The 23,866-nt window shown below is 35.4% G+C and overlaps 4 protein-coding genes across 4 annotated transcripts; 3 read left to right on the top strand and 1 right to left on the bottom strand.

The window, feature by feature from the left end:
- Window positions 1-259: 259 nt before the first annotated feature.
- On the top strand, window positions 260-4,576 carry LOC133284920 (PWWP domain-containing protein 1). Its single transcript, XM_061482054.1, has 2 exons — window positions 260-1,407; window positions 1,696-4,576. Exons 1-2 carry the CDS (start codon window positions 480-482, stop codon window positions 4,077-4,079), a joined length of 3,312 nt encoding a protein of 1,103 aa, XP_061338038.1. The 5' UTR covers window positions 260-479; the 3' UTR covers window positions 4,080-4,576.
- A 1,139-nt stretch (window positions 4,577-5,715) lies between these two features.
- On the top strand, window positions 5,716-6,252 carry LOC133284909 (protein SRC2). Its single transcript, XM_061482045.1, has one exon. The coding sequence runs from the start codon at window positions 5,716-5,718 to the stop codon at window positions 6,250-6,252; it is 537 nt and encodes a 178-aa protein (XP_061338029.1).
- Window positions 6,253-8,901: 2,649 nt separating this feature from the next.
- LOC133284903 (autophagy-related protein 18a-like) lies at window positions 8,902-11,607 on the top strand. The gene is made up of 4 exons (XM_061482039.1): window positions 8,902-9,849; window positions 10,109-10,316; window positions 10,505-10,631; window positions 11,336-11,607. The coding sequence occupies exons 1-4, from the start codon at window positions 9,109-9,111 to the stop codon at window positions 11,424-11,426; spliced, it is 1,167 nt and encodes a 388-aa protein (XP_061338023.1). The 5' UTR covers window positions 8,902-9,108; the 3' UTR covers window positions 11,427-11,607.
- Window positions 11,608-13,749: 2,142 nt separating this feature from the next.
- LOC133284908 (ATP-dependent DNA helicase Q-like SIM) lies at window positions 13,750-19,694 on the bottom strand. Its single transcript, XM_061482044.1, has 15 exons — window positions 19,157-19,694; window positions 18,858-19,077; window positions 18,643-18,753; window positions 18,222-18,411; window positions 17,827-18,139; window positions 17,453-17,670; window positions 17,071-17,127; window positions 16,300-16,380; window positions 16,088-16,151; window positions 15,794-15,893; window positions 15,645-15,728; window positions 15,266-15,353; window positions 14,778-14,894; window positions 14,575-14,667; window positions 13,750-14,129 (listed from the first exon to the last, which is right to left on the bottom strand). The coding sequence occupies exons 1-15, from the start codon at window positions 19,692-19,694 to the stop codon at window positions 13,800-13,802; spliced, it is 2,604 nt and encodes an 867-aa protein (XP_061338028.1). The 3' UTR covers window positions 13,750-13,799.
- Between the last annotated feature and the right edge of the window lie 4,172 nt (window positions 19,695-23,866).

Raw genomic sequence — 23,866 nt, 5'->3', positions numbered from 1 at the left:
AATCAAAATCTTTATATCAGATTAGTTAGCAACTTTATATACAAATAAAATAGAGATAAAATAGATAAATTTGTTAAATCACTAACAATGATAAAGGTAAACTTAGACTAAAAAATCATAAAAAAAAATAATTGATAAGAAAAAAGTATAAGGGTGTAACCAGATAAATAAAGTAAATCACGTGAAATTTATGAATTTGTTTTTTAATAAAAAAAAGCAGCTGCACGGAATCACGATTCCTGTACCTTGGTGCCTTACAATTACAGACTCCAAATTCATCTCTTATCCTCTCTCTCTCTCTCTCTCTCTTTTCTCTGTACGTGTGTATGTTGTAATTTTTTTAGGGTTTTAATTCATTTCAGAAGCTCACACCTTATTGTCTTGCTGCGATTCTCCATCTCGCACGATACACATAGATGTTATGGTTCCTATTGTTTCGCAATTTCTCCATTTTCCATTTCCTTCTTTAAGCATCACTCATGAGCCACCATCACAAAGACCACTCTTCGGCCGTCACCGAAACAACTGGTGATTCAAATCCCAATGACCGACATAGGGATTCTTCGTCCGTTGATTCTCGCCTTTCAGAGGAGCCACTGGTCACTTCGACGGAACAGCTTAGGGTTAGGGTTTGTTCGGAGGGTGACTCTGGACCCGCATTATCGACCATTGATCGCTTTGATCAAATAAACAATCATGCTGAAGAGCATGATTTTTGTGGTTCTGATGGTAAGTCTATGTTATATGATGAAGGGTATGGTTTTGAAGTGGGTGAAATGGTGTGGGGAAAGGTGAAATCTCACCCATGGTGGCCTGGGCATATATACAATGAAGCTTTTGCATCTTCTGCAGTGCGTCGTACAAAGAGGGAAGGTCATGTCTTGGTGGCTTTCTTTGGTGACAGCAGTTATGGGTGGTTTGAACCGGCTGAACTCATCCCCTTCGATGCGAATTTCGCCGAGAAATCGAAGCAGTTAAGTTCCAGACCTTTCTTGAAGGCTGTAGAAGAGGCAGTTGATGAAGCTAGCAGAAGATGTGGTCTTGCTTTGGTTTGTAGATGTAGGAACCCTCCTAATTTTCGCCCCACCAATGTTGAAGGTTACTTTTCTGTTCATGTGCCGGATTATGAGCCCGGAGTTTATTCTAATGCTCAGATCAAGATTGCAAGAAACAGTTTTAGGCCCATTGAAACGCTTGGCTTTTTAAAGCAATTGGCCTTCGCACCCCATGGCGGCGATCACAGGAGCATTAGTTTCAGCAAGAATAAGGCCACTGTTTCTGCTCTTCGACGTGCATTGTTTGAGCAATATGATGAGACTTATGCCCAGGCTTTTGGAGTGCAGACTTTGCGCCCTTCTGATCTTCAGACTAATCCTCTTGATCAACCTGTGAGGCAGCCTGCTAAAGGTATATGCTCTTCCAAATCGTCCATTTTGGATGTCTTTATATGCTTTTTATTTGAAATTTGAAAGAGAATCAGCCTGCTAGAGGTATATGCTTTTTATTAGCTTGTTGATTTGACTGTGGATGTGTGATTACATTGTAAGCTGATGTAATTTATCCCTTCACTTATCCTAGGATGTTCATTAGTGTGGAATGGATATATAGCTGATGGCTGTCTGTCTAGCTATTCAAGTATGTTTTATTATCTGAATGCTACCTTTTTTATGATTTTTTTTTTCTTGTGTTCTCCAGCTCCTTTGAGTGGTCCAATGGTGATAGCAGAAACTTTGGGCGCTGAGAAGAAGAGCAGTACAAAATCTGTTAAAGTTAAGGACAATTTCAAGAAGGATAAGTATCTTTTTAAGCGGCGAGATGAACCCACCAACTCTTTCCAGTTAGCTTCCAGTGAGGAGACACCAGATGCAGTTGGGCATTATGCATTTCAGAAGAGGCCTATAGCTTTGTCTGTGGCACCTCAGATTTTAGAGAAGCATGAAGACCCAGGGTTTATAAGCCAGGATGGTGCAGCTTTAGCTATAAATGCCAAAGAAGCTGTCGCAGACCAGGTTCAACCAGACAGCAGTGGTACTGCACCTCAAGAAATTACCTTAGATACAAAGCCTTATCTACTTGACAAGGCCAAAGAATCTTCTGAAGAAATGACCAAGAGCTCTGAAGTAGTTGATGTTGCTAGTAAAAGCATGGGTAGGCCTGATTTCTCTGGGGAGATGGCACTGCCAAGCATAGTTGATGAGAAATCTCTGTCTACCTATCTGGAGAGTAAAACTAATATTGATGTTAAACAAGATGGAACTGTAATAGTGTCAGGACCACATGAAGATTTTCAGCAAACAGGGCATGGATTTCTGACTTTAGCTGATGGAGGAAATGACATGCATCAAATTAAGAGCGCTTCAAATGTTGTAGATACTTCACCAGTTGATATAAAGCATCACAAACTTAGTGTTGATGGGGTGCTGAAGAAGGTAAAAGCTCATAAGCAGCGTGCAAATGACTTGAACTCTGAGACTTCTGCTATTGGGGAAAAAAAGAAGAAGAAAAAGAAAACGAGTTTAAATTTACATCCTACCTCTGGCCATCTGGAGATGCAATCTACTACTGAAAAATCTGTACATCTATCAGAAAAATTGATTGGAAAACCTGTCTCAATTGGATTGGCTCCTAGAGAGGATTCACATGGAGAACCAGTGCAGGTGGATGTTTCTGCCAGTAATTTGCTGCCCATGGATACAGTAGCAAAAGTTGATTTTGAGTTGCCTCAACTTTTGGGTGATTTGCAAGCTCTTGCTTTGGATCCTTTTTATGGTGTTAAAAGAGGGATCCCTGCTGCAGTTAGGCAGTTCTTTTTGCGGTTCAGATCTCTTGTTTACCAGAAAAGCTTATTTTTATCCCCAGCAACAGAGAATGAAGCACCTGAAGTTCATGTTATTAAATCTCCTTCCAGTGTGGGGGCATCTGACAGTCCTGATGATCATGCCAGAGCTTCACCTCATGTAAAGCCTGTAAAACACGTTCGGCCTGATGATCCAACCAAAGCTGGGCGGAAAAGGGCCCTCTCTGATCGTCAAGAAGAAATTAATGCAAAGAGGCTGAAGAAAACCAAGGATTTAAAGACACTGGCTGCAGAGAAGAAGGCAGCCAGCCACAAAACTTTTGAAGCCCGGCGAGTAGAGGGAAAAGAATTAATGGTCCAGGCTCCACCCAAGATGGTGAGATCAGATTCGACCAGGAAAGTGGAGCGTCCCGCTAAGCCAGTTGAACCAACCATACTGGTGATCAAGTTTCCTCCCAAAACTTCACTTCCATCTGTTGCAGAGCTGAAGGCAAGGTTTGCTCGTTTTGGGCCAATAGATCAATCAGGTCTCCGTGTCTTTTGGAAGACCTCAACATGTCGAGTTGTTTTCTTGCACAAGATTGATGCACAATCTGCATATAAATATGCTGTAGCAAACCCATCCTTGTTTGGCAATGTGGGTATGAGATGCTACCTCCGGGAATTTGGGGATTCTTCGTCTGAAGTTGCCAAGGCTAAGGGAGAGGATGCAGCCAATGAAACACCTCGGATGAAGGATCCTGCAATGGTTCAACGCCAGACATCAGTTTCAGCACAGCAACCTCTTCTACAGCCAATGATCCAGCTCAAATCCATCCTGAAGAAATCTACTGGGGATGAGTTAGGCCAGGGAACCGGTAATGGAGGTAGTAGTAAAGGGACCCCACGGGTAAAATTCATGTTAGGTGGGGAAGAAAGTAGTAGGGGAGAGCAATTAATGGTGGGTAATAGAAACAACTTCAACAATGCTAGTTTTGCTGATGTGGGTGCATTTTCTCCTGTTGCTATGGATTTTAATAGTAAGAATGTTCAAAAGGTCATTTCTCAACCATCGTTGCCTAATCTTCCCCCTCCTACTCAGTTTACGAAAATCCCTCAACACAATTTGCATAATTCTGAAATGGCACCCAGAAATATTCCCGATTTTATAAACACGACCGCATCAGCTTCTACAACCTCAGTTGATATATCACAGCAGATGATAAGCCTTTTGACAAGATGCAACGATGTCGTGACTAACTTGACGGATTTATTAGGCTATGTGCCATACCATCCACTTTGACAAAAATGTCACGTACTCAACAGTACACCAAATCCAATACAAGAAAAATGCGGGCGAGTTGGATTGTGAATGACTTACCCGAGGAAATGCAAGAACCAAGAAATATAACCGTTCAAGAATCAAGAGTGATTTATTGAGGTTTTTGGGCTTCACAATGTAAAATGCATTTTAGTTGATAGGGGTAGCTGCTTTTCCATTTCTGTTTTTCTGATTTATCTACATACTGGGAGGTAGGTTTGGTTTGTTGTTTTATCAAAGCCTAGAGCACATAGATGCTCACATGTAATTTTGTACCCAAAATGGTCGTGGATAGTGTACGAGTACCTCTAGTTAGTGTTTTCTTTTTTACGCCATTCACTAGAGCAACGGATAGCTACTATTTGGAGCGCTTTTGGGTCTCACTGCGTTGGAAAGAATGACACATTGCAATCCAAAAAAGAGCCTCAAGGTTTATATGTGAATTGTAGTTTTTTCTGTATTCTAATTAACTTAAAATGTTTCAACTGCTCTTTTTTGTATTATGTCTATTATGATATTTTCATGGTTTTGTTATTCCATTTCCAGGACGATTTATTTATTAATTAGTAACTTTATAATAAATATTTAAAAGTTCATTAAATTTAAATAACTATTAATGATTAATGAAATATTTGATAACTCGGATTGCGAATCAAACACGAGAAAAAAAAAAGTATAGATGTTGGAATAATGTTACAAATATAACTCTAAATGAATAATTTAAAAAGATAAATAAAAAATTATTTTAAGTGAAGTCGATTTGAATGAATTTTATTTGTGCATGCATATATTGCCAACAAAAATTTCTATAAATATTACTAAAATTGAAAAATAACGAATCAACGCTTATGAAGTCTGAAGTTTAGATCTTATAAATGAATAACTCAGATAAGTTAAGACCTTACATGATTTACGGATATCAATTATAAAAAAGAAAGAAAGAAATATATGATCTCAATTTAATCATACTTCAAGAAGATATAATTTAGGCATGCAAATTTTATTTTGCATATCCATAATATTTTTCAACCGTTCATGATTGATCATGTATACTTGAACCAATCTTATTAGCTGTCTACTAAATCGTAACTGTTGATTTCCATCAATCTAACGGTTATAATTTATTGGGTCATACTTATTAATTAATTATTAATTTTCAATAAATTATAAATTGACGAAAATCAACCGTTACGATTTAGTAGTAACAAATAGTAACAAAAAGAGATAGTAACTATAACCTCTCCCTAAACAAACACAATTAATGTAACAGAATGTTGAATTAAAATTCATCCAGTTGTGTTTTTCTTATCCATCTATAATTCTTTTCAGTTGCATTTCAAAAATTTGAAATCAAGCAACCAAAAAAATTGAGGTGATAATATCTATTCAAAAGCGATTTTATCACAACACAAGAACTTCTGTAACCGTCTATATAAATTTGTTATAGATAAGAGATTTATCCTCCAAATAATTGGATAATCAAAACGCGAAAAAACAGTAATCCTATCATACAGAGGATTTTTGAACTTAAATATCATATAAAGCTTATATCTACGCTTCATTATATTCTGTACCAATTCCAAAGTGTTGATTGCAGACTAATTGTTCTTCAGGAGGCATGGATTACCGAAGGTTCAACATCTACCTGAAGGAAGCTGGAGGCCTCAACTGCTCAAAACTATTCTTCAAGAGATCCGTATATGCTGTGGTCTCTATCATTGGTAGTAGTAGTTCACCTTCAAAGCAACAAACTTGTGTAGGAAAATACAATGGCACTAACCCCACATGGGGACTTCGTTCTTCATTGAGGTTTTACTTGGAAGACTCGGAGTTGCAACAGGACCATTTGGTGCTCATGATTCAACTCATGTGTAAACGAATCCTAGGCAGTGACAAGGTCATTGGAGAAGTTTATGTCCCTCTCAAAGAACTCTACGACAATTCTGGTAGCACCAACCATGGCTTTCATCAAGTTGTTAAGCCCTCTGGCTCAGGCAAGGATCATGGTTTTCTATATTTTAACTATGATTTTGGAGAAATAATTAGAGGGGCAGTGAAGAAGGACAATGGTGCTGTAGCTTATCCTCTAATAAGGACACATAGCCGTGTAAACCCATCCGCACCATGTTTAGAATATCTTAGTTTAGGTCTATAGTTCTGCTTCTTCTTTTTTTATTTGGAGATATTCCAACCAGTTCATTATTTTTCGACTACTCCAATTTGAGAGATCCGAGATTAAGATTTTAAATCCCTTCCAAAAATGGTACTAAGAGAATCGAATAGATATTCTCACCCCAAAGTTATGCTACCATCATTTAGTCTATAGTTCCGTTTTATATGAAGTGTTTCCTCCTCAAAAGCATGACTAATAGAATATCAGTATCATTCTTGTGTTCTTTTTGTTTAATATCATTTATGTGTTTGTGCAGTGGTACAGGGGTTGAAATTACTAGTTCATTTTTGGGCATTAACTGATGGTTTATATTGGATGATATTGGGCATAAGCACAACGTTATTGGTTCATTACTCCTTGCATAAATGACCATTATACAATCAATTAATACCGGTTACAACATCACTTTGGTACATTCAACTATTCATTTTTCTAAGATGAGTTTAAACCTAACTTTGTGGAATATGCATGCTATTTGGGCCTATATCTCGCGTGTTCTAATTCATGTAACTAGAATTCTAGAATATTAATTTTGAATTTTTTTAATTAATTTGTATTAAAACTTACGTTAATTTGTATTGACACCCACGCGCGACTAGTAAGGATTCGAGGGACAAGAGGACGTATAAAAACAAAAAAATGATAAGAATTTGATGAGTTGATAATATCCTATATCTTGTTCGATGAACACTAAGTAAAAAGTCTTATATGATTATGTTATCTTATTTTGTATTTAAAAAAAAATATAAATTACATAGTATCAAGATATAATATAAGAGGAAGGATATTTTGACTACCAAAAATTTCTACTACCACCTTACTACCTATCTAATCACCATTGGATTAACATTTTCTCTCTCTTCAAATTTTTTTTAACATTCTCTCTCTTTAATCCAATGGTGATTTGATAGGTAGTAAAGTGGTAGTGGACATTTTTGGTAGTCAAAATATCCCCCCTCATAATATAAATAGACGAAGATATCCTTTATAAAATATTTATGTATTATTTTTTTAAATTGTTTTTTCTTTTTACTTATTTATATATTATTTCCTATTTTATTTTAAAAAGTACATAAAAGTCATAATTTTAAATTAAATATATGAAATACCTCACTATAATTTTCAAAATAACAAAAAAAATTGAAAAATTAAATTTTAAATTGATTGTTAATTATCATGTATGTATCTAATAATATTTAGATAGAATTAGAGATTTATTGTTTCATGGAAGTTAATAAAAATAAAAATAAAAAGTCAAGCATGCACATTATGGCGATGGACTGATGGTGGATGATCAGTGGCTTGTGGCGATAGTAATTAGGGATGTGCAAAAAAATCAAAAAATTGAACTTAACTGTGAACTAAACCGAACCGTACTAAACATAACTGATTTTTGAAAACAAGTTAATTAACTAAATTGGTTTTTAAGAAGTCAGTTCAAAAATCAAACTAGTTTTCAGAAATCAATTCAAAAATCGAACTGAACCTCATTTTATTACTTTATTTTTATTTTTATTTTTTTTTTATTTTCAGAATAAGTTCGCCCCAAAACGATTTCAAATCGAACCGAACCGTTTTTAAACTGAACAAAACCAGTTTCCAATCGAAACAAATCATTTCTAAACCGAACCGTTCAAAACAATTCAGTTCAATTCGATCCATGCATATTTTTAATAGTGATAAGCCTCACTTTTATGTTCTTAAGGAAGCTTAAGAAGTAGAAAAATTATGGGCCTGTTTGATTGTATTTTATTTTTTTGTTCTTAAATTATTTTGTAACATAGTTAAGGAAACAATTGTTTTTTGTGTTTTTTTGTTTTAAAAGTTAAAAATAAAAACAGAAAATAAAAACAACTCGGACATATTTTTTAAATTTGATTCTAAAAAAAAAATTATAATTTTTGAAACCTTTTTACAAAATAAATGAATTTTTTTTTTTTTCGAAAACTAAAAAACTGCTTTTAAAAACAGTAATCAAACAGAGCCATAATTTACCAAAACAATTTACTATTCTATTTAATCCTAACTCAAGTCTCTTGATGATAACTTATCATGTGGCAACACAAGATAAAATGAGTCAATAATATAAGTTTTTTATTGGCTCACCAAGTAATAGATAAACATAAGATACAATAAATTATCTTAATCTTTATTTGCATCGTATCCGCGACATCTTTAATTTTTATCAGACATTATTTTCACGCCCATAATGGGCTTTGTGCCATTTCATAGGAGATTTCACGATATGAGCACTTCAATTTACCTAAATTTTCTTAGATTTATGAACACGCTATAATCTTCTGATGAATAATTAACAATAATAACTTTAAAAAATAAAAATGGAGAACAAAGGGAAAAATCCCTTAATTCCAATTTTCATCAATTATTCAGAATTACAATTTACATAATCAATTATCACAACATATGTAACTATTTAATATTTAAATAATTTTAGGATTTACTTGTAATACATTGTCAATATAAAATTATTCATTTAAATTATATCTTATCAAATCATTAAAAAAGAAACTGAGTAGAGTATTACAACGAACATTTAAAAAGGAAGAGAAAAAGGGAATAAAGTTAAATAGTTGTTAACTCATTCTTAACTATACATGTATCCCTTGTAAAACAAGTAAAAGCACAAACCAACCCAACCCACCCCACCTAGGACGTAGCTGGTTCTCCTTCCAAATCCAATACCCTTCTCAAACTAAACTACAAACCCTAATCGCTCAATCTCAATTCCAAAACTAAACCCTTCCTTCCTTCAAATCTCTCTGATTCTAATTTTCTGTTTCACCTTAACAAACACACAACTACCTTATTCTTCAACAAATGTCTCATACACATACCTCACAAACCCTTATCCCTGTTGATTCAGACGAAACACCCCCGACCCAAATACCCACTTCCCCCAACCCGCCTTCAAATTCGGATCCCAACCCGACCCTACTCCATCTCTCCTTCAACCAGGACTCCGGCTGCTTCGCCGCCGGCACTGATGGCGGCTTCCGCATCTACAACTGCGATCCCTTTCGCGAGATTTTCCGGCGGGATTTCGGTCCCGGCGGCGGAGTCGGATTGGTCCACATGCTCTTCCGGTGCAATATACTGGCCTTCGTTGGCGGCGGATCCGACCCGAGGTACCCGGTTAACAAGGTCATGATTTGGGACGACCACCAGTCACGGTGTATCGGAGAGCTGTCGTTTCGATCGGAGGTGAAAGGGGTTCGTCTCCGAAGGGACCGAATCGTGGTTGTTCTGGCGCACAAGATATTCGTGTACAATTTCGCGGATCTTAAGGTCTTGCACCAAATCGAGACGATCGCGAACCCTAAGGGGCTCTGTGATGTGTCTCATGTTTCGGGGAATATGGTTTTGGTGTGTCCTGGGTTGCAGAAGGGTCAGGTTAGGGTTGAGCATTACGCGTCCAAGAGGACCAAGTTCATTACGGCACACGATTCCAGAATCGCATGCTTCGCGCTCTCCCAGGATGGTCGTTTGCTTGCCACCGCAAGCAGCAAGGGAACCCTAATTAGGGTTTTCAATACCTTGGATGGTTCGTTGCTCCAAGAGGTGGATTTTTTATGTTATATATATATATATATATATATGTAGAAATGTGATTGTTTGTTTGTTTGTTTTGTTATATAGGTATTTATTTATAAGAATAGGCTTGTTAGTTCTGATATAATGCTAAAGAATTAGGTTGATATTCATTTGATGCTAATTGTTTCGAAATGTTAGGGGTTTTATTGTATTGTGTTGAAGAGGCTTATGCTGAGTTCAACTATTTTGGAGGTTTGAATGGAAATTAGTGTGATGATGATTTCAGGTACGGAGAGGTGCAGACCGAGCAGAAATATACAGCCTTGCCTTCTCTCATCCTGCACAGTGGCTAGCTGTCTCAAGTGACAAGGGAACCGTTCATGTCTTCAACCTCAAGGTTGATTCAGGACTGTTGGGGCATGAAAGATCACATAGTACATCTGATTCTAATCCTGCTAGCCCTACAGCGGTTTCATCTCTTTCATTTATTAAAGGTTTGTGCTATTGTCCACTGTGAGTTATGGATTGTGTATGGAAATTAGGTGCGTTGTTCAGTGGCTACCAAAGAACTAGAACGGGATTTGTTGATGTCACATTGCAGAGTTTCATTTAGTCTGGAAATTCAGAATTTTGTGATTACAAGTTGTTGCTCACGATCATCTTGATTCTGTTTGTTTTATAGGTGTGTTGCCTAAGTATTTTAGCTCAGAGTGGTCCGTGGCTCAATTTCGATTGAATGAAGGTTTGCAATATGTTGTTGCCTTTGGCCATCAAAAGAATACAATCGTAATACTTGGCATGGATGGCAGGTATTTCAGTAATGGATCATTTCTGTGCCCTCCTTAGTTTGTCATTGGTGTCTCTTATTTTTTCTTTTCTTTTTTTTTTTCGTTTTCTTTTTTTGTTTTGGGGGTTGGGGTGGGGTTGCTTAGAGATATTAGACTTATTCAGACAGGACTAGTATGGTGGAAGTATGATTTGAGGCTATAATTATAGCTCGCTTCCTTCCACACTAAACTTCTAAAGTTTACTTCTATACCCGTGCATTGCTTTCTAAAATTGACCGAGGCTAATGGGCTGATGGCTTCCTTCAGGTTTTGTGCCAATGGTAGTCTTGAATACATAAAAATCAGATTGATTTTTAGAATCAAAAAGTGGATGATGAGTAATACATTTTATTTTTTTGGGATTTGAGGTTCAGGGTCCAAATGCTTCTTGGACATTGGCACCAGACGACTAGTTGCATGATTATATATTAGTATTGTTTTATGTCTATAATTTTTTGTATGCTTGTAATTTATGATATAACTGATAAATGATGCCAGGTTTGGAACATTATATTGTTAAAGCAGATAGACAAAATGAGGGTCATTTACATTTTCAAATGATAAACTTTTATCATTGCATTTTGTTATCGTAAAATAAAATGCTTTCTAGTATTTTTGTGTCTGACTTGCTCTTCTTTCTCGTGAAATAAATTTTGATGAACTTGTTTATTGAATTGTAAATACAGCTTCTATCGATGTCAGTTTGATTCTGCAACCGGCGGAGAGATGACCCAACTTGAATATTACAATTTCCTAAAGCCAGAAGAGACATTCTAGTATGGATGCGTCATCATGTAAATATCTTCAGTGTACTTGCTGTGAATACTTTCTGAATTTTCCAGTTACCCCCTTATTTATAACGTTTAAGTTGTAAATACGAGTATATGCTAAAGCCACTAATGTTATCCAATCCACTCTGTTGGCGTGTATATATATTGCTCTTTTATCATGAATTAATTTGAACTATCAGCTGCATTCGCTCCAGATTCTTTAGTCTTGAAAAGGTAATTATTATATCAAGAATGGTCAAATTGCTTTGCTAAATATTTCTGCCGATTTCGTTCAGAAATTTTCTTGTGCTAATTTTTTTCATATCAATTAAATTGAACCAATCATGGAAACATTGATTGGTGTTGTAAGAGCTTGTATTAAATTTCGATATGAGCAGGGTAACGTGTCATAAAGAGCCCTCTAAATATAAACCCCATTACGGACCCACTTGGAATTGAGGGCCGGCTTTGGTGGACTTGAAGACACGATAGGTTTTTTAGTAGAAGATATTTTTGTTATTTTTTTTTTAAAGTTAATAAAATTATTATAAAACTTTTTGACATGTTTTTTAATTAAAAGTGCTTTTCTTAAAAAAAAAAAAAAAAAAAAACCACATGAGCCCATTTATGAGACAATTTTTTTTTTTGTTGGAAGCTCTAAAAAGTTTAGTATATTGTTTTAAATACAAATTAAACTGATAAAACTAACTAACAATTACTAAAAAAGAAAAAGAAAATAGACTTTGGAACTATGGCTGCCACAAGGGCCTAATGAACGGAAAAATTTAATATACTACTGTAAAAATAAAATAAAATAAAAATTATAATTATGTATGTTTTGGAATATATAATTTATAATTTTATTTTAAATTATCGTCGTAACCAGTATTCAGTTCACTATTACAATATGACTGAAAATGCTCTCCAAATTCACTATTACAATAGTACTGAGAATGCTCTCCAAATGAACATCCTTTAATCAAGTATATAGACTTTGATGAAAAGACTTGCAACTACTTCATGAAAACGGTAATATGTAAGATATATGTAGAAAGTCTAGTGCATCTTAGAGCCAAATCTTAAGCAAGCATTGAAAATTAAAAGCAAGTCAAGCAGCACCTCTAGGGGGGCGAAAGCCAAAGCTCCATCTATTAGTTGGTGTCTGTTTTGACGTATCCAAGAGAACATCGATTGAATCGGGGAAAGAGCTAATGATTTTAAACTGAATTCTCCTCAAATCAACGGCAAAGTCCAATGCCTGATTCATGGCTGCTCGAGCTCCCGTTAACGCATCAACAAGCTCTGTATTGGTCAAGTAAGACGCGCATATTTGACTCAAAATTCTATCATGTCTTTCTTGGAATCTCACTACTCTTTCTTCTGCCTCTTCCAATGCCTCGCTTATTATTTTTAGTTTTTGTGCAGCCACTTGTTTCATATGCCATCTCTTGAGGTTCGGCACGCAAAATAAGAACGACGCAGAGAAGCCTATTATGGCGAAAACGATATTGCCGAACTCCATGACAGATGATGTTGTTGGTTCATGGTTCAACACATCCTAGAGGACACATGAGTAAAACAATGTATACCCTTTTACTTTGCTTCGGTTTTGGGCTATCACATTACTTGAACTCGAATTTATTGTCTATTCTTTTTTTCTTTTTCTTCACTTTTCTTCGTGGGAAAATACATATCCAAGTGGCCCTCACATTCTGCCAACCTCGAATCCGTAATCGCCTATTTTACGTGGTAGGTGTTGAACAAACAAGTATCCTTTAAGTTTATTTTCAATAAAAATGCGTAACAACGAAATTATAGTCATGAAATGTACACTATTTTTATATTTCTATTTTCTTATTCATTTTATTTTAGTATCTGGTATTTCGATAAATGATTCGTGGTGAATTCATGAGAAATTATGCTTCTACAAAACTACAACCTCCAAACAAATTGAAACTCAAAAGTCAAAACAAGGAAGGGAGAAGCTAACCAATGGGGTCAAGATATACAAAAATAACTCATTAATGATACAACCTCCAAAATTATTTTTATTATCACTAAAAAACAACTCATTCCTCATTACTGAATCGATAACAAAAATCAATATCATTTTCCTGATTCAGATATGGAGTATCAGTACGATCAGTGGCTAACTAGTTATAGACAGATTTGAATCAGCACATCAAAATCTCAGTTCACCACCATGTGGCTTTCTTCCGGAGAAAAACAAAAACAAAAACAAAAACCACACTGATGTCCAATAATGACTATACAATTAATCTTGGCAAAATTGAGTTGATGATGGATGAATTCACTTCTAGGTGCCAATGAGTAAATAATCCATTATTTTTTATTAACTAGATAAGATGACCTTTACATATCACTTATATTTTGAGAGTTTTGCTGCCAATCTACCTCGAGAAGTCCTCAAATCAGGTTGCACTTTCTTAGCTTTTCTCTTTCGTTGCTTTTTGGGACTTTGCAGCATCCTTGGCTTTCTATTGACTTGCATTCTTTCCAGGCGCTGGCGACGAATCTCAGGATCAGCCCAACCTTTTCCCCATTCTGAGAATGACGAATATGATTTGCGAGTTTTACTTGCAAGCAACATATCTGCCTCAGGGTAAACATAGAAAGCTTGCTCACTCATGGACTTCACAAATTTCAATCCCAATTCTGTTGGCTCCGGGTATTTTATCTGAACATGGGTCTGCATTTGTATAGTAAAGCTTGAGATCAAATTGCAGTCAAATTACCAAAGCACACTCACGGCATTAGACTGCATACATGCAGATAAGATAGCACATGCACGGTAAGACAGGCACACCATACTTTTGCTTGGAGCTTAGGAATTAGGAGAATGTTTTAAGAACATACAAGTGCCACAGTTCCACTTGAATACTGAATGCATAAATATCTTTCTGATTAGCCCATCAACTCAAAACACCTTACAAAGAGTTTTCAATGCGGTGTGGTTTAGATCAATGTGTTAAATTACCTCCTTGTAGGATCACGCTACGCAAGTGTATACATATCGTTTCTTAATTTTCAGAGGCAACAAATCCAACACTTTCACCATCAAATTTATGAACAGGCTTTTGTAATATAAATATAGAACCATAGGTTATTTCTAGTTAAAGCAAGTAATTATATACCTTGTCATCTCCCTCCCTGATGTATCCTTTAACTTCCAAAATTCGAGCAAGACCTCTCCACCATAATATATCAGTGGTTAAAAACTTTTGAAACTGCATATGGCCATCATATGAAAACAATTAAAACTTTTGTTACATGAATTAGCAAAACAGAACATCCAACATAACACACAGTTAGAGATGACAATTATGTGTAGGTTCACCTGTTCCCTTATCTTTCCAACTAACATCTTAAGACTTGGCCTCTCTCCTAGTCTTCTATCTTTGGAGTCGACACGTATATCATCATCATATGAACAATCCATGGAAAACCTACATGCCTGAAAAATTAGCATTCATGTTGCGTTAGCTTCTTTCCTCTAATGGAATATAAAAACTACAATCTGTGGACCATGACAATTTCATATTCATCAAGCTTTGGAGCCAAAGGTCAAGTTTCCACAGAACCTGATCTCTTACAGCTGAAGTAGATCCAGAAACTCCAAAAATAAAGCATTCTTTTAACCAATTTATCCTATTGAAACTTAACCCAGACAAATAGACACGCGGGATACCCATGCAGGAGGATGAGGTACATATGTTTGAAAAACATGCTGCGAAAATCCAAGAGCCAATATTTTGATATAAATTCACATGTAAGACACAATTATTTGCAAGTGCATTTAGTATAAATTGAAACTATTCGACGTACATTATGGGCACCTATAGTTTGCAGTAAAATACAAGCCTCCTCTTTTAGATTCTGCCTTTCAGGTGGTCCTTCAATGCAGACATCACATCTGCATGAAAGGAGGTTCATCAAAAAGTGACAATATGAAGGCTAACATGCATTAATTAATTACTCAAAAAAATTAACATATTACCAGAAAATACAGCCACAGGATAATCTCTTGATTACAAAAGGAAGCGAATATGCTCATGCCATAAACAAGGTAACTCAATACCAGCTATTGGTTGAAAGAGAAATACATACAGGATCTCAAGCTTATCCTAATTTAGATTAATTTTTCACTTCAATTGATGCTAAAATATAATAAAACAGCAAGTAATTGAAACCAAACTTAACATACAAGCGACATTTCTGATGACTGAAATCCTCTCCAAAGTACTCCACAAGTGTCTTTGCTCGACAACATGAAGTATTCATTCCATATCTGCAAATATGTATTAGGATTCTGTACTAAAAAGGACAAATAAAGGTTTAGTCACCAAAGCAAACCTGAAACAATCAGACAACATGATATATGCTTGTTTTGTCTGATCTTCACTTCTACGACTTGGCAAAAGAGATGGTATTCTCGCTAGGTTTGCATACAGAACTGATTATGAAAAGGAGGCAAATATAAGATATAAGTGGAGCAAAAGAATTAAACAAGAAACCTACTAATTGTGTGTGTCAACGGAGTAGCATGAGTTTAAAATCCAACAGAAAACTGAAAGAAGAACAAAGGAAAAATGCATCACAAGGTAAAAAATAAAAATTATATTGTGGTTTGGGTGTAATTAAACTTACTGCAATCTGCTAGTTTCCCATCTCGACCAGCCCGACCAGCTTCTTGGTAGTAGGCTTCCAAACTCTGATAAAATTACGTATTTGATTATTTGAGATATCTCCAAAAGCATTGACAATTCAGGGAGTGAAAGAATCAAATATGGAATGCACAAGAAAATACCGATACTTCAATTCTAATTAATTGTCAGGAAAAATGTATTTGAAAAACAGACCTGTGGCCAACCATAGTGGATGATTCTTCTGACATTCGATTTGTCAATTCCCATTCCAAATGCTATTGTTGCAACAACAACCTGAAAAATGATAAAACACAAATGTATACAAGTTATGTGACAAACCTTTTTGTAAATAGTTGAAATTATGTACTAAACTCACTGGTAACATAGGAATAAAACAAGGATAAAAAACAATTCAGAGCTGTGTTAATATCACCAACCTTTTAAAGAAATTTGACTTGGTTCTTTTTTCGGGGTACATAATATAAGAAATTAAGCAGTAATGACAATACAAAGACAAAGCCATGATTAGATGTATAGCAGGCTAGACAGGGTTTCAAACACCCAAAGTTGTAAAAAGGACTAAACAAACATGGTGGTGGGGACCAGGGGTAATTCTGTACGAAAACAAGCCCAAAACTGAGAAAGGCATGAAAATCAGATAAAAAGAGTAAATGACAATTAGTCAGTTCTCTTTTAATGATCAGAGTTCCATGCAGGTGATCCTGGATGTTCATAATAATAGTTATGTGAATAGCACACCACAGATATAAGAAGTTGCAATGAATAATACATATAACTTAAATGTCTGAATCTACCACATAAAATTTCACTATTAAATGACCACATACCATAAATGATAACTGGCCAACTCAATTCAAATATAAAATATTTGTTCCCCCATTTAAACCAAAAAAAAGACTGGTCAGGTTGGAAAATATCAAACTGAGACATCTATAATATTCTGCTTAGGCTCCAGATCCGTACCTCTAAAGTATTTTCATGAAACTCTTTATGAATCCTTCTCAGATGCAATTTGGGCAGCTGGAGAAAGAAATTGAGCTCATAAATAAGTTTAAAACCCAACAATCAGCATAATTCAAATGGTGAAAGGGGAATGTGCAGCAAACATTTCTTAGATAACAATGCAAAAGTAACTATCGAGCTTGGTTCAATGAAATCCACAGTAGTAAAACAGAAAGAAAATAACAAGTAAAATTTAGATTCTTCTGCTAGCTAGTACTTCATGGGGTCTTAGAATTGATAATTCTCTTGTCAATTTACATGATCAACCCTATAAATTTTCATCCATTACAAATTTAAATGTCCATCTAATTTAACAAGATTGAGTATTATTTATAACTCATACCCCTGCATTATAAGCAGCAGCCTTCACACCAAACTTGCATAGATACTTTGCAATTCTCAGCGTTTCTTTTCTGGTGGGTACATATATAATTGTTGGTCCTTGTTCCAAAGGATCTTTAAGCATTTTCAGTCTCCCTTCTGGTTTCTTAGGTGGATCAATTGTCTCGGATAACACCCAATCCTTGGCAGGAGGTTGTACACAAAATTCACCACAGGTAACTGCATTTATAAAAAGTGATTCATACAAAAATTAGAATCATAAATGTTCAACTAGATTGATTTTCTTTACTATTAGCACCAAAATTGCTTTTAGTTTCTAAATTAAACATAACCAATTATATTTAATAAAGTCAGAAATAGCAGAAAGATTAGTACCATCCCAGTCATCCACACTTGGAAAGACATCAACGTCATTTTCCAGGAACTCAACTGACAATTCTTTTCCTTTTATAATATTGTCTGTGTTTCCTGAATGTATTACATTAGTATCTCTATCAGCATAATCATCTTCATTGTCATCCACATCATAAGGAGAAACACTGTCTGTATCAAAGATTCTACTAGCATCAGGGCTATTGGAAATATGATCTGAATCATTTCCATCAATATTTTGCTTTCTACTATATACTTTAATCAATTCATGGAAATCTTTCTCATAAGAAGCCGGTGATGTTCCACTATGCTTTACCTGTATGAAGCCACAATGAATCTTGAGTAACAAGAAGAATGAATGGTCAGAGATAAGTATGAGTTATAATCAACAAACTAACCATGAAGCGTAAATTAGAACGAAAAAATGATGTAAGAACAATTTTTGTTTCTTTTGACATGCATAGTGATTTTAAAATGTCTTCTCGAACTCTGTTTGTAGCTGTAGCTGTCAAGGCCATCAGTGGTATATCAAATTTCAGGGATTTTAGCTTGCTAGTACTGAAATTTTCCCTCAGCACAGACAGTCGGCTGAAACAAGAGAAGAAATTTAAAAACAGGTCATACTTATAATAGTAGAATAAAGACATTTTATGCACAAAACAAAGACCAAAAGAAATATGTGTGATAATCAATCAAATCAATCAACAATTGATCTTCATTTCTTTGATATACAAACCAAAAGTCATGATCATACACTAACTGATCCAGTTCATTTCCAATAGCCATAAACAATGAGGAAAAAGAAGGGATAAAACAGACCTGTAGTCTGGACGGAAATCATGACCCCATTTGGAAACACAATGCACCTCATCAATTGCGAATAAAGCAATGCCACGACTTTCTGCAAGCTTCTGCAGTGGTTCAATCAATCTACATAGGATCATATTAAGGTTACCAAACATGACTACATGAGAAGAACAAAAATGATGAAGACTTCTAAGAAACACAATGAGCTTCAAGGCCCCTAAACATACCTTAGGACTGTCTCTGGACAAACATAAATTACACTATACATGCCTCTCATTGCTTTCTGTTCAACAGTATTGTCAGGTTGCCCAGACCCAAGAAAGCAAGCACTGATTCCATGTCTTGCTAGATTTAAGCATTGGTCATGCATCAGGCTTATTAAGGGAGAAATCACAACCACCACTTTCCCAGTTAATAAAGCAGGAATTTGAAAGCACAGAGATTTCCCTGCCAAAACGTAATTATGAATAAAAACACAATAGCTACACACAGCAGGCACAAACAGTTAGAAGATAAAGAACAAAACCAGATCCTGTTGCAGCCAGGACAAGACAGTCTCTATGAGCAACCCAAGTAGCAAGAGCTTCCTTCTGAAAAAATTTCAAGGATGAAAAACCAAAATGCTTTTGCAAGAGGTTACTAGCTCTTTGCTCCCAATCAGATTCAATATCCAAATACTCAGCTACAAGTACATCATTGTGCTCCTTGAAGTCCTTGTGCTCTTCCACATCAACAACTAGATCATTGTTCTTGTTCTTACTCTCTGTGACTTTATCAGTGGATTGGAAATGCTCGAGTATCCTCGATTGTCGAACCTGACGGGACAAGGGCAAAGCTCGTTTTTTGAGAGGCTTCCCATGATGTGTGTGAATTTTGGAATTGTGGGTAGTGGATGTTTCAGCTTCAGAGCTAGTTCTATTCAAGATATGCTCCACAGCGCTGGTAATAGATGGACCCACTACTTTTATGGCTTCTAGAATATTGGAATACTCGAAACCCATTTCGACCATTTCTGCAATGACTTGGTCGGAAGATGTTTTGTTGTTGTTGTTGCCATCATCCATTGCATTCCTAGGTCAAACAAAAAAATCTCACAGACTTAGAACAATGCCGATATCGTGAATTGGAAATAAGAAAGATACCCTTTTGTTTTGGGGAATGAGGGGGAAAAAAATCAAAACTGGAATAGAATTATGAGAGAGAGAGAGAGAGAGAGAGAGAGAGAGAGGTTCAGATTCCGAAGTCAGAATCAATCCCGCCAAATCTTCTCGAGGAGACACAACAATACAACAGGATTTTTGTCAATTTTACAGTTCAGGGGAAACCCACTTCGAAACGACGCCGTCTGACCTCTCTATACTATAACGAGATTATTCATGAATTACTACTATACAGAATTTTTATTTTTATTTTGGTAAACCTACTATACCGAATGAATCCAGAAAAACAAAAAAAAAATAGCGATAAACGTCTCTTGTAATTGTAACACCCCGTATATATCCAGTTTGTTATCATATCATCGTATTAAATCACGTTTAATTTAAAAATACGGAATATCTTTTTCGGTTCAATTATAACGTCATTATCATTAGCCAAGTTGAATTACTTAATTCATTTCATAAAACATCGCTGGTATGAAAGTTGCAAAAGTCAGCTAACTGAAATACCTCATAACATAAATAACATAATGTGTCTCTAGTCACAAAACTACTACACGTAGACCGGACAACCCTGATAGTTTATACAACTCAAGCTAAGGGCTTGTTTGGTGTGACGTATAAGGCCTGATAGTATAAGCTTGTACTATACGTTATGACATTTTCAGTTGTTTGGTGTGACCATCGTATAGTATAAGCTTATACAGCAGAATCCCTTTATACATCAAAATGATGTATAACGTAATCAAGCCTAAGGGGGTAGGATTAGGCCTGATAAATGGGTTAATATATTAATGTTGCTTAAAAGTACAATTTTCAAGAACTAATATAACATTTCAATATTAATATATTAAAATAATTTTTTTAATAATATTAATTTTTAAAATATTGGAGGATATTATCTTATACAATACCATACCAAACGCAGGATAGTATTAAAATTTAATCAGGTCTTATACAATCAGGTCTTATACTATCAGGTCTTATACTATCAGACATTATCCTATACTATGTACCAAACATGCCCTAAAAGTACTAACATCAATGTGGCATGGACAAACTCCATGCTCACCCAATTAGGCAACAAAGCCCACAAAAGAGTTTCAACTCAAATATCAATATAAAGACAGAAAACATAAACAGCATCCAATATCCAGTCATGTCAGCATACAACATATATAATCAGCTAAGTTCCGGTCTCCTACTGCTAGAGGTCTCAACCCCCGCATTACCTGAACCTGAAATATGTGCCCCAAACGTGGGGTGAGATCTCTAAAAAGAAATCTCAGTAAGACAAGGGGTCCTCAAGGATCTTTCACCCCAAGCTCACTTACACGAGCAATATAAGTTTAAAAGCATTTAACAGTATAAGTTCCAAAATTCCAAAACTCAATGCAGTGCAACAGATATTCATGTCATGTGTGTTATCACTATTCTACTGGTCAGAGAAGTGCAGAAATACGTTTATTACCCACACAGTACCAGCTCATGTTGTACCCGCCCCCAGGACCACCCCATGGCTTCCTGGCTAGGCAGAACACCACATACATATCATAAGCATTTTTCACTTAACAGCTCCATAGCATTTCAATAAAACAGTACATGAAAACACATCATGCATATAACCATCCCCCATGGGACATGGTGGAACAAACAATGGCTAAATCGATGACACAAAAACTTACCTTGCAAGCTAACAATCCAAGCCAAGAGTCCAACCAATCTCAAAGCCCAAACACAGCAGAATCACAATCTGTTTTGGACCAACAATTATATCAAAATCATACTCAACAAGTATAAGACACAAGGATAACGTCTTTCCTTTACATTTCATGTCTTAAGGCTTCTCACAAAGTCACAAGCCCTTAATCACTTAGATTATGACTTAACTAATCAATACAGAAGCTCAACTTAACCAGTCTAGGGTCCACAAACCCCAAACATCATTCTGTATGAACAGTGCAGCTACTGTTCTTTGAAACCCATAATATCTGGATATTTGTCGGGGACATATCCGGATATCTCTCTGCCAATATTCGGATATTATATCAATATCCAGATATTCATATCCCCATATCCAGATATCAATATCCGGATATGCATATCCGGATATTTCGCGACAGAATGCAGTTCTGCATTTCGCGAGATATCCTTCCAAAGGTTGGGCTTTTAACCCATTCCAACGTCCAAGCATGCATTTTTAACCTCTTTTAAGTTTATATAACAGTTGGTTACTTGTTTAACTCATTAAACATGCCAAGAAACCTCTTTTAACCATTAAAACTCATGATCAAAGGTTGAATAACTTACCCAAGGCTCAAAACAGAGAAGGGAGTGCTCTTGGAGCTCACCAAACAGCTCCAAATACTCAGACTAAGATGGTGCACGAAAATGCACTACAAGGTGGGTCTTTTCTGCACAAAGATGACCACTTGGAGCTCCCACAACCAAAACAAAGCTCCAACCACTCAAGCAAGGAACTCAGCCCCAAAACTCATCCCCAAACAATACCCTCAACTCAGCAAAACTGAACCTCACCCTCACAAGACACCCACTCAAGTGTTTACAAGGTGAAAAAGGAGGAAAAACAAGTAAAAGGTGACAACTTGGTCACAAAATGGTGAAGAGGAGCAAGGAGTAGAGCACAAACTGACCAGCCACCAAAACTCACGTAGGATAGTGTTATGGCATAGGGTTTAGTGCCTTAAATAAGTATATATAATGGTTTAAGTCATAAACACACAGTATTATCATAATTAGCTACGCTTAGCATTTTAATCCCAAACTCAAGATTCTAAACCTACTCAATTTTACAATATTTACCATATTTTTATTAGATTTTTCGCAGCATCTTTTCGGTACGCGCTTTTCCATAGCCACTATCAGTTCTGGCACCAGTTCTCATTATTTTGACTTGAAACTTGTTTTACAAGTCCTATATATTATTCTAGTAATATTTACACACTTATTATAATTTTTCGGGATACTTCATCGATACGCATTTGTACTGAGTAGCAGAACCGGTATCTGCATTTTTTGTCCGAAAAGCGACTTTCAACATTCTTACTCACTCACTATAATTATCTAAGCCTCATAATAATTATTAGGGTCAATTATGAAATTATTCCCTAATTTCTCATAATTAATTAATTAACTTCTTTAATTAACGGTGCAGGTTCTTACAGTAATCACCAGGGGTTTGCATTTTTCATTTAACATGACACAATAAAGTTTCCTACACATACAACATTTTGTGGGGCACACACTTTTTGAAGAAAAAAAAACTATGGCACGCAAAATAAATCTTTATAACATTACACGATCATTTTTCCTACAACATAACTCTTATAAAACTCAATCATAAAAAAAGGAAAAAGTATCTCATCCAAGTATCTCTTTCCGATTTAAAATCTCTATTTTAACTACTTTGGATCCACCGGTACACAAAAAGGTCTTAATCACTCCTTGAGAACAAGGAGAAAATTCGCGATCAAAGTTTCCATGTGATTAGGGAACAATAAAAATGGAAATAAACATATAGAAAAATTATATTTACACATTCTCTTCATTTATAACTTCTTATAATTAAATTTTAACCGTTAATTTTTATCAATTTGACATATATAATTTTTAAAAAATTAATAATTAATTAAAAATATGACGCAATAAATTATAACTGTTAGATTTACGTAAATCAACAATTAAAATTTAGTTGTAAGAGATTGTAAGTGTTAGAGAATATTATAAATCATTAAATAGGTCTTCATCCAACACCTTAAAGTTTCGGATTGAAATAATTCTTTATATGGTATCAAAGCTTCAGTGACCATAAGGTCACGAGTTCAATCTCACCCCCGAGCACTTATAGAATTAAATAAACATAAGCTAAAAAAAAAAATGGGTCTATACAATATCTACGTTTCAAGCTCAAAGAGCTCTTACGTGAAGAAAAATATTAGAAAATAATATAAATTATTAAAAAAGGTCTTCACTCAATGCCTTAAACTTAAGTGACCATAAGATCATAAGTTCAATCTTTTGCCCCCAACTTGTGGATTTAAAATAAGCACAAAGAAAAC

The sequence above is a fragment of the Gastrolobium bilobum genome, unplaced genomic scaffold (assembly GCF_033153095.1).
Source record: "Gastrolobium bilobum isolate Gb01-03AN ecotype WA unplaced genomic scaffold, APGP_CSIRO_Gbil_v1 utg15403, whole genome shotgun sequence".
Classification (NCBI taxonomy): Eukaryota; Viridiplantae; Streptophyta; class Magnoliopsida; order Fabales; family Fabaceae; genus Gastrolobium; species Gastrolobium bilobum.
This window is presented reverse-complemented; position numbering and strand designations above follow the sequence as displayed.